The 11077-nt window shown below is 45.5% G+C and overlaps 1 protein-coding gene across 3 annotated transcripts in view; it reads right to left on the bottom strand.

The window, feature by feature from the left end:
- Positions 1-2398: 2398 nt before the first annotated feature.
- Positions 2399-11077, bottom strand: part of esd (esterase D/formylglutathione hydrolase) — a 66050-nt gene continuing 57371 nt past the window's right edge. For 2 of the 3 annotated variants that reach the window (XM_038802646.1, XM_038802648.1), the window contains exons 6-9: positions 10877-10996; positions 5102-5200; positions 2904-3071; positions 2399-2799 (exon numbers count right to left, since the gene is read on the bottom strand). In XM_038802646.1, coding sequence (XP_038658574.1) covers positions 2719-2799; positions 2904-3071; positions 5102-5200; positions 10877-10996 — 468 coding nt within the window. In that variant the 3' untranslated portion in view covers positions 2399-2718. Of the gene's footprint in view, positions 2822-2903; positions 3072-5101; positions 5201-10876; positions 10997-11077 lie in introns of all 3 variants that reach the window. The other variant, XM_038802647.1, reaches the window with a different exon arrangement.

Here is an 11077-nt window from a genome sequence, read left to right as displayed (position 1 = left end):
ATCAAGGCTACGCCGCCACCTCCACAGGTAGTGGTATTGTCACTGGACTTGTAAATCAGAGACCCAGAGTAATGCTCTGGGGACCCAGGTTCAAATCCCACCACTGCAGATGGTGAAATTAAAAGTCTAATGATCATGAAACCATTGTCGATTCTCATTTAAAAAAAACATCTGATTCACGAATGTCTTTTAGGGAAGGAAATCTGCCATCCTTACCTCCTCTGGCCTACATGTGGTTGACTCTTAACTGCTCCCTCAAAGGCAATTAGGGGTGGGTAGTAAATGCTGGCACAGCCTGCGATGCCCAGATCCCATGAACAAATTTTTTTAAATATATAAATTTAGAGTACCCAATTCATTTTTCCAATTAAGGGGCAATTTAGCATGTTCAGTCCACCTAACCTGCACATCTTTGGGTTGTGGGGAGAATGTGCAAACTCCACATGGACAGTGACCCAGAGCCGGGATCGAACCTGGGACCTCAGCGCCGTGAGACTGCAGTGCTACCACTGCGCCACCATGCTGCCCTATGAACAAATGTTTAAAGAAATTAAAACTAGAGTCATACCTGGTACAAAGAATGATAGCTGTGGTGGTTGGAGGTCAACCATCTCAGCTTCAGGACATCACTTCAGGAGTTCCTCATGGGAGTGTCCATGGCTCAACCATCTACAGCTGCTTCATCAATGATATTCCTTCCGTCAGAAGTGGGGATGTTCACAGATGACTGCACAATGTTCACGATCCTCAAATACTGAAACAATCAATGTCCAAATGCAGCAAGACCTGGACAATATCCATCCTTGGGCTGAACAGTAGCAAGTTACATTTGCGCCACACAAGTGCCCAGCGATGACCATCTCAAATAAGGGAGGATCTAACCATTGCCCCATGACATTCAATGTCATTAACATCACTGAATCCCCCACTATCACATTAAGGGGGAGTTACCATTGACCAGAAACTGAACTGGACTAGCCATATAAATACTGTAGCTACAAGAGCAGGTAAAAGGCTAGTCCTGCAGCGAGTAACTCAACTCCTGACTTCCCAAAGCTTGTCCACCATCTACAAGGCACAAGCCAGGAGTGTAATGGAATACTCCCCATTTGCATGGATGAGTGCAGCTCCAACAGCACACAAGAAGCTCAACATCATCCAGGACAAAGCAGCCCCTTTGATTGGCACCCGTTCCTCAAACATTCACTCCCTCCACTACCACAGAACAGTGGCAGCCGTGTGTACAAGATGCATTGCAGGAACTCAAGGTTTTGAAGGCATCACCCTCCAAACCCACAAACGCTAACATATAGAAGGACAAGAGCAGCAGATACATGGGAAAGCCATCACCTTGAGGTTTCCCTCCAAGTCACTCACCATCTTGACTTTCAAATATATCACCGTTTCTTCACTGTCACTCGGTCAAAATTCTGGAACTCCCTCCCCAACAGCACAGGGAGTGTACCTACCCCTCAGGGACTCCAGCGGTTGAAGAAGGCAGGTCACTGCCACCTTCTGAAGGGCAACTAGGGATGGGCAATAATTGCTGGCCAAACCAGTGACGCCTACATCCCGTAAATGAATGAAAAAAAGTTGTGATGTCAGGTTCCATGCTTGGGGTTCAAAGGTCGTTTCTCACAAGCCTCCCAGCTCCAGCATACGATTCACTTGTTAAATGTAACTGCCAAGGTAGTTCTTTTCTATCACTGAAATTGGAATGTAGTTTTCCTTTTTAACTACAGACAATGCCTTTGTTTCTCAGAATGAAATCATTTCGCCCCATTATTATCTGATCACTGATTGGCTCTTCTACCAGAGGATATAATCAGTTCCTTAAGAGCTGTTGTATCAGTAGCAACAAAATGATTGTTTTGCAGAGTACCCTGCGTCTGTACGATTGACCCAGCTCACCAATTCTAATCAAGTGGTGTGTCAACATTTCAAGTGCGTGGCTAACTCGTGAATCCACCTTGGCAGCTCTGAGTATTCAAATTCTTTTTTAAAAATAAATTTTGAGTACCCAATTATTTTTTTCCAATTAAGGGGCAATTTAGCATGGACAATCCACCTACCCTGCACATCTTTGGGTTGTGGGGGTGAAACCCGTGCAAACTCCATACAGACAGTGACCCAGAGCCGGGATCGAACCTGGGACCTCGCCACTGTGCTGCCCTCTCCAGTTCAATTTCTTGATGGAAAACCGTTAATTCCTCAGCAGAAAGTGAAAGTACTTTAAGATGGGGGCTTTTCACAGTAACTTCATTGAAGCCTACTCGTGACAATAAGCGATTATTATTATGTCAACTCTTCTGAACCTCAGCCATCCCTGATAGTGTGCTGCCATAGGTGCGAGAGGAGGAATACTGCTCATGTGCTGTTACAAACAAAGATACATCTATTTAACTTGCTGCTTAATTGACTTTATTCTAAGGTTATGTTCACAGATTGGTTTCCTTGGGTTCAGATGGGCATCATGATAACTTCAATTTCAAAAACAATTTGAGTATATATAATGATTTCAGATGGGCAGAGGTCAGTTCCCAAGATGAAATGCAGGTCAACATACTCTCAAAGTCCTGCCAGCCACCACATGGGTGCAAGAGACAGTTCATGATTCTGGAACATCACATGAATAGCGAGCTCATCACAAGGAGACTATTTTCTTTGACTGCTATATGATTAAAAGGCACAGTTGAGACGCTCATTACTGTTGGTGACTTAAGCATTCAGGTACTTTGCATGGTGCTTGATATGGTCTCCAACAAACGTGGCGATGAAGTAGTAACTGTGATCATACCCCTGCAGAAAGCAAAATGTGAAACTATTAAAATCATAGAGAAATATTGATATGGGACTAAAATCCCACATATTTTTTGATTAATCCAAACCCTGGACACACTTGCCTCCTGAAGCCGAAAAACAACAGGTATCTTCTTGTCAGTACATGCTGCGATGAAGTTATCGGGGAGTAATTGTCCTGCGGCTAGGAACTGATCATCCTTCCCTTGGTCAATAAGTATATCCAGGAGAGGTCCTGAATATGTTCTTGCCAGGCAAGTCGCGTCATAGGCCTGTAGGGAATAAAGAAGTTCCACAATTTACACAGTCAAGCGCAAGTAGTTCATCTATTTGTTAACAAACATCTTTGAAACTTGCTCACAGTTTTAAATATAGAAAACATATTTATCGGTACACTTTGCTAATCAGAGGGAATTCAAACATATTGCAAAACTACTTCTAAAAACTATCTTCTAGATTATCTTAAAATCCTAACAGCACCTTAAAATAATGGAAATAGTGCAAAAGGATGCCATACGGTCCATCAAGTCTGCACCAGGGCTTGGAAAAAGCACCCTACTCAAGCCCAAGCCTCCTCTCTATCCCCGTAATCCGACCTAACCTTTGGACACTAAGGGGCAATTTATCATGGCCAATCCACCTAACCTGTACATCTTTGGACTGTGGGAGGAAACCGAAGCACCCGGAAGAAACTCACGCAGACACGGGAGAAAGTGAAAACTCCACACAGCCAGTGACCCAAGGCCGGAATTGAATCCAGGTCCCTGGAGCTGTGAGGCAACGCTGTAAGAAGCAATGTAGTTTCTACATGTTAAATAAGTAAAGGCCCAAATCTTTCAAGGAGTGGTAATCACTGTCGGATTGTCACTCTGCTCTTACTTTCCCGTACCATTCAGGAGCTCCACATTTCTGGCTGGGACTTCCGATCCCTGCTTTTCCGAAGAACTGGATTGTTGAGGGAAGCCAGTTTTAAAAAACAGCATTGGCTACTGTATTCTAGGAGATGTTTGCTAACATACTGAAAAGCTCGGACATTTAAAAAGCTTTTCAGTGTGTTAAAGTTTGAGTATATTAGTGAATGTGTAGGCGGGTAAAAGAGGGTGAGATACGTAAGTGACATAAGTGGGTGCGGTGGCAGGGAGTCTGGGGCTGGGCAGCAGGCAAGCAGGGTGGTGAAGTCTAGTCGCAGAGGAATTAGAGGAAATCGGGGGGGGGGGGCGAAAATATTGGGAGATGAGGTCAGGCGAGGTCAGCTTGGGGCGTAGTCAGGCAGTCTTGGAGGGGGGGGGGGCAATCAGGGGGAGTCGGGTGCAAGTTTGGGTCAGGTCGGATCATGGGGAGCGGTTTGGGTGGCGAGGCCCGGTCAGGAGGGGCAAGGGTGTTTATCCAGGAGTAGACTGGGTTTTTTTCTATCTATTTTTCCTGGGTAACTATCCAGCTAAGTTGGAACTGTTTGAAGCCTGCAACTTGGGAATTCAAGAGTTGGTGACTTTTTCCAGAGGGTCCTGGAGAGCAGGGGAATTGCCCACTGGAAGTTCAAACTTTCGGGACAATTCCCACAGTCAACGCATCAGGGTTTCGGAAGGGTCCCAATGCGTATTTTGGAGTGTATGTCCAGTCTCTGACAATCAGGAGACCTGAATATCATGGTGCAGTCGAGTCAATCACGAACGGAGAGGGCTCATCTCGTATTACTGGTAGAACCCACAAAGTACATTGCTATGGAACAGTCTTGCGTCAGGTCAGCCCGAAGACAGAATTAGGATTTCTTCCAATGAGAACTGTTTCGGCAGCTTAGGATCTGTCTCAGCATAAAATCTTTCCAATCAAAAACTTCAACAAAGAATCTAAAAATGTACATAAACTCTCAAGCACTTTGAAGAGAAAAGTTGCTACAGATTATCAATACAAGTTCAGAATAGGGTGAGGTGTTTCACACTAGAGGTCCTGGGTTTGAATCATCTCCAGGTAGGTTATATTGCTCCTCACTCTACTGGCTGAATGAGTCCAACATGTTGAGTTTGGATAGCATCACCCAACCCTTATTGTCTATAGAAGGAAACAGTTCAGTACAAACTCTGCATCTCCCTCACACAAGCTACAAAAAATGAAAAAAATTGCCGTCGCATGAATTGATTTAAAGTTAGCATTATAAATTGTGCAGTAAAAAGAGTAAGGCGTACACTGGGGGTGCCAAAAGGGTATAAAAGTGTTCCACTGTCTCAGTATAGAAATATCTTCACCTTGCTCAGGACAAAAAATTGCAATTGATATAAATTTCCTACTAATAATATAACCTTACCTCCCATTTGCTTGTATCAGAGCCAAGGTATCCAGTAAATGCTTTCTGGCCCCAAGGGCACTGTACGGGGTTGCAGATAGGAGCTAGTGCTGACGCAGACTGTCCAGACGTTATCAGGGTTTGAAAGCAGAAATGCAAATTAATATTTCATCTCACTTTTCAATATTGTTGCAAGTACATCTTAGAATACATCTCAGGTTGCGATTCAATCTACAAATGTCAATCATAGAATTTACAGTGCAGAAGGAGGCCATTCGGCCCATCGAGTCTGCACCGGCTCTTGGAAAGAGCACCCTACCCAAGGTCAACACCTCCACCCTACTCCCATAACCCAGTAACCCCACCCAATACTAAGGGCAATTTTAGACACTAAGGGCAATTTATCATGGCCAATCCACCTAACCTTCACATCTTTGGACTGTGGGAGGAAACCGGAGTACCCGGAGGAAACCGACGCACACACGGGGAGGATGTGCAGACTCCGCACAGACAGTGACCCAAGCCGGAATCGAACCCGAGATCCTGGAGCTGTGAAGCAATTGTGCTATCCACAATGTTACCGTGCTGCCCCTTGTTGGATGACCCAACTTTTTATTCCTTTCTAAATTAACATATATTGGACATTTTCGCACACAAATCAGCATTTCACAAAAATAAAGGTGCATGGAAACATTTCTAAATCTGTGTAGTGGTTAAACAAGGCTGGCATGAATAGGGAATAAGAATACTTTAAAACAGGTAATATTGCAATTCATTAGAAAATTACATAATGCGCTTTTAGTTTATTTTGCATTGTCTACATGCAATCAAAAATAAATGTTTTCTTAAATAAACAAAAGCTGCTGTGGAATGAAATTTCCTAAACACACTCCAATCATTCTGCCTGCAGCAGGATTGGACCACACCCAGGCCTGGACCGACAATGATTGGTAATATTCATACCACTTAAATGCTGGCAGGGTAATGCCAATCTCCAACAAAAGAAAGCCCAATCATCAATGGCACCAAATTGTCCACTTTCAACAACTGTACCGCCACTGCCGGGAAAGGGTGCAATTACAGTGCGACTAATTTACATAGGCAATTTCCATTCTAAATTTGGACATTGAAATTTATAATGGAAATACAGACAAATAAAAACAATGTTTGACTTTAAAAATGGATACTAAATTATGTATGCATCTGGTCCAATTATTCTTGATGTGGAGATGTCGGATTGGACTGTGGTGGGCATAGTAATAAGTCTTACCACACCAGGTTAAAGTCCAACAGGTTTGTGCCTGAGGAAGGAGCTGCACTCCGAAAGCTAGAGATTCGAAACAAACCTGTTGGACTTTAACCTGTAATTATTCTTGACCCCTTTTCCCTGTTTCATCTCAAGACTCCATTTGATCTTGACTCCCCATTGTTTTTGTATTCATTTAGGGGAGTGGGCCATAAGACCACAAGAAATAGAATTAGGCTGTTGGGTCTCTCAAGCCTGCTCTGAGATTCCTCAAGTCCATTTTCCTGCCCTTTCCCCGTAGCCTTACTGATCTATCTCAGCAGTAAATATACACAAGGACCCTGCTCCCACAGCTCTCTGTGGCAAGGAGTTCCAAAGACTCACAACCCTCAGAGACAAAATTCTTCCTCATCTGTCTTAAAATGGTACCCTTTTATTCTGAGACTATGCCCTCTTGTCCTACACTCTCCCACGAGGGGAACCATCCTCTTAGTATTTACCCTGTCAAGTCCCATATGAATCCTGTATGTTTCAATGAGTTCACTTCTCATTCCTCAAAATTCCAATGAGTAGAGTCACAACTTGTTTAACCTTTGCTTATAAGACAATCTCTCAATACTGTGGATCATCCTAATAAACCTTCACTGAACTGCGTCCAATGAAATAATGGGCACGCGCAGAGGGAGATGTCAGCGTCACTCCAGCAGATCCATAGCCAATTGGAGGGGTCCCGGGAGGCTACAGGCGCAGGAGATGGCGCCGGCAATGAGTGGCACCAAGACCAACACTGCTAGGGTGGCGACCGGAGTAGAGGGCTTGGTGCACAATGCAGCAGCAGGAATGAAGGTTTCCAAGGTGTTGCGCAGTCGGTGATGGCCATGGCTGAGGGTCTTGGCAGTATGACTGCCACACTGGGGGATGTCACCCAGTACCAGGCCGACGTAATGGGGTTCTGCGGGATACGTCCTGCTCTCAGATGTGAATTGCCGAGACCCTGCGGAGCCTCTCCCACTCGCAGGTGAGCATGGCTGAGGCACTGCCAATCATGGCCCGGTCACTGGGGGATGTATCCCAGTCACTGAGGAGCATCGCCGAGGGCATCGACACCATGGTGCGGACCATGGGGAACCACCAGGGCTGGCAGAGCCAGATGATGCAGGGGCAGTCAGGGCCCAAACTAGCTGCTGTCTATCCAAAGGTGAGCCCCATGGGTATTGACCGGGAGGGGACGCCGAGTGCCAACCCGGACCCGTCCCATAGGGCAGCGGCGGTGGCCACCAGCACTCCCCAGTTCCACCCCTCTGATGAGGCCGCATCTTGGGGTCAGCGCACGGGACAGGGCGGCTTGGCTGTGCATGTCCTGTTGACAAGTGAACCGGGGCCCTCCAGCCCCAGGGCTCCCAGAGGACCCTATCAGGGGCATCAAAGGCCATGGGACGAGGCAAGCAGCTGGCAGCGCCTCAGATGTGCATACTGGGGAAACACCAAGACGTAGTGATAGATCTAGGAGGGCCAGGCACATTGAGCAACACCGAAGGAACTGGGATTGGGGGGCCTTGAGGGATGGCACTATCGGGAATGGGGTACTGTACAGCACGTTAAACACCTTTTTACACAACCATTATGATGCCTCTGTCACTTTCTTCCGCAGTGCGGGCTGACCCCGGGACCCTTTGCTCGTCTCTCCAGGCAATCCCCCCCTGACCTGTGGCACCCACTCACCCTCTGGTCGTGGTCGTGTCCCGGGACTGGGTCCCACCGGCTGAGTGTTCGGATGTTGGCTGCTGCGTGTGTGGTGCTGACTCCCACACAGTGTCCAGGCATCAAGGTGTGAACGGAATGCTGGGCAATGATACTCACATGCTATATGGCCCGCCTACCCAGAGGAACCCACTTGGCATGTGTCAGCTGCTCATTTAACCATGATTGCCAATTCCCTATTAGTGACAGCCTTCAGCCACGCAGCCAGAGGTGTCAGCAGTCGGTGGGAGTTATGAGTGATCGGTGGGGCAGACGGGCAGGGACAGGGGTTGCACCCGGCATGGGGTTGGATCCAAGGGTTGGCATGGTGGTGTCACGAGCAATCGTCCCCCTAGCACCTCCCCCCTCTCACCCTTCCATGGCAGCCCACCCCTGCGAAGGGTCCCCCACCCCTCGCCGAGCACTGGAGTGGCAAGGCCAGCGCCCCCGTGTCTTTGCCTGTGAGCAGAGATGGCTACTCACCTCCTCGGCTCCCCACAGAAGCCCTTCCATCAGGTTCACGTTTTTAAAAAGGAGTACTAATTGGCGCCAGTGTGAACGCTTGCTGGGCAGGCCAGCAAATGACAGGAGGCCGTTGGATGACAGGTGGCTCTTGTAAATTATATGGAAATAGGGTTCAAATGGTGATAATTGCGTTCTCGCCACAGTACGGTGAGATTCCGAATTCGCCTATGGGAAACTGTTTGGCGCCTGGCGTGGTCCCTGTTTTTGGCCTTTCCCGCTATTCACCGGCCTTGTTACGCTTGAGCGCGAGTGTAACGAGGCCGGAAGATCGCGCCCAATATCTTTCCTTAAATAAGGGGACCAAACTGCTCACAGTATTCCAGGTGTGGTCTCACCAGTACCATGTACAGTTCCTGATTACTTGCTGAACCTGTGTGCTAGCTTTCGGTGTTTTAAATATTCAAGTCCCTCTGCGTTGCAGCTTTCTGCAGTTTTTCTCCATTTAAATAATACTCTGTTCTTTTGTTCTCCCTTCCAAAATGAACTTCATATTTTTCCACGTTATACTCCTTTTGCCAACTGATTGCCCACTTATTTAACCCATCAGTATCTTTTTGAAAGCGTTGTATATCCCTCTGACACCTTGGCATTGTTTAGCTGGGCCTTATTGCCATCCCATGTGCAATAACAAGACATTGATTAGTAAAATACATAGTTACAATACACAATATATCTATACAGCCATCTACAGGTAGATTGAGAGAAAAATAGACAGTGACATATGGACACAAGTATATTATACATGAATAAATAGCAAAATCTTCCCGATGACTCAAAATAGCATGCTGAAAGCATGCTTCTCCAGCCTCGTAATGCAACTACGTCCCTCATCCTTGATATCATTCTGTTTAATCTCTTCTGAACCCTCTCGAGGCCTTGACATCCTAACTGAAGGCTTTAAAGATAACATTACACAAGTCTGTTGCTTTTTTCTTTAAGAAAAAAGGCCATTTCCTGAGATGGGAAAAGTGCAACTTAATTAAATATTTATTTTTGTTACTCTGTCTTTTCTAATTTTCCTGAATGATGTTCCAAAATTTGTATTTTTGCCCCAGCCTATTTGGAGATAAATATATACTCAAAGCAGTAATTGATCTGAAAAATGTAAATCCACAATATTACATAAAATTAAAATGTCATTAGGATGAACTGGCACTAGTGAAAGGAGGAGGTTCTTCATAAGAGTGATGAATACATAGAATGGACCTTTTGGAACACTAATGAAGGCAAAATCTTAAATCATAAGGATTTGAATTATAACTATTGTGTAAAAACCTTCTTGTCCAAGGTGCTGCTTTTCAGCTTGGTGGTCATATTCATCATTCGCAGGAGCCCAGCAGCCAGACACCCTCAGCCAGATATGATTTAAATGTCTTTTATTTATGAACCATTGCCACTGGTTGGGGAGTCCAAAGAAGTCTGACGTAATCACAGAGGGAGGGGAGAGACAGGGATACAGGAGAGATACAGCCTGGATAGAGTGGACATGGCGAGGATGTTTCCACTTGTAGGAAAAACTAGAACCAGAGGGCATAATCTCAGACTAAAGAGACAATCCTTTAAAACAGAGATGAGGAGGAATTTCTTCAGCCAGAGGGTGGTGAATCTGTGGAGCTCTGTGCCGCAGAAGGCTGTGGAGGCCAAATCATTGAGTTTCTTTCAGACAGAGATAGATAGGTTTTTGATTAATAAGGGGATCAGGGGCTATGGGGAAAGGCAGGAGAAAAATATCAGCCATGATTGAATGGCGGAGCAGACTCGATGGGCCGAGTGGCCTAATTCTGCTCCTATGTCTTATGGTCTTAAGTGAGAAGTTTTTTTAAAAATGCGAGGGCAGAATACTTTGCTTCAGAGAATGATTGAACAAAGATGATTGCAGCTTCGAGGAGAGAAATTAGAGCTAATAAAGAAAGGTTTGAGCTGTAGCAAGCAAGCAGGACAGTGGTATTGGATTGTACTAACAAATCATGGATTGAATAGCATCCTTTGTGCTGCAGCCTTTGGTTCGAGAGGTACACTCAGAGAAGTCAGCAATCTTTTAAATTTTGGACCATTTAGTTTAGTATAACTCTTACTGTGTTTTCCATACAACAGGCAATGAAGTCAGAAGCATGACTGAAAATATTTAAATTTACTCCCATACAATATAATATAGCTGCAGCCCTGCCATAGGCCTACAGTAAGCAGACATCCCACTGTATCAAACTTCAGACATTATGATGCTGTACATATTACATGACAATTGTATTGTAACCCAGCTACTTGCGCACATGCAGTGTATGTACCTTATATTTTCCAGGGTTTCCCAAAGCACAAATTAGAGCCCCATGGCCACCCATTGAGTGGCCAAAGATGGACATCTTCTCAGGATTAACAGAGAAATTGGCATTTATTAGGCGAGGCAACTGAGGAGGGAATAAAACCGTAATTAGCAAATGTAATTGCATTAATTAGCCTTAATCAAAATATGGGTCATATATGCAAAA

The sequence above is a fragment of the Scyliorhinus canicula genome, chromosome 7, assembly GCF_902713615.1.
Source record: "Scyliorhinus canicula chromosome 7, sScyCan1.1, whole genome shotgun sequence".
In the NCBI taxonomy this organism is placed as follows: Eukaryota; Metazoa; Chordata; class Chondrichthyes; order Carcharhiniformes; family Scyliorhinidae; genus Scyliorhinus; species Scyliorhinus canicula.
This window is presented reverse-complemented; position numbering and strand designations above follow the sequence as displayed.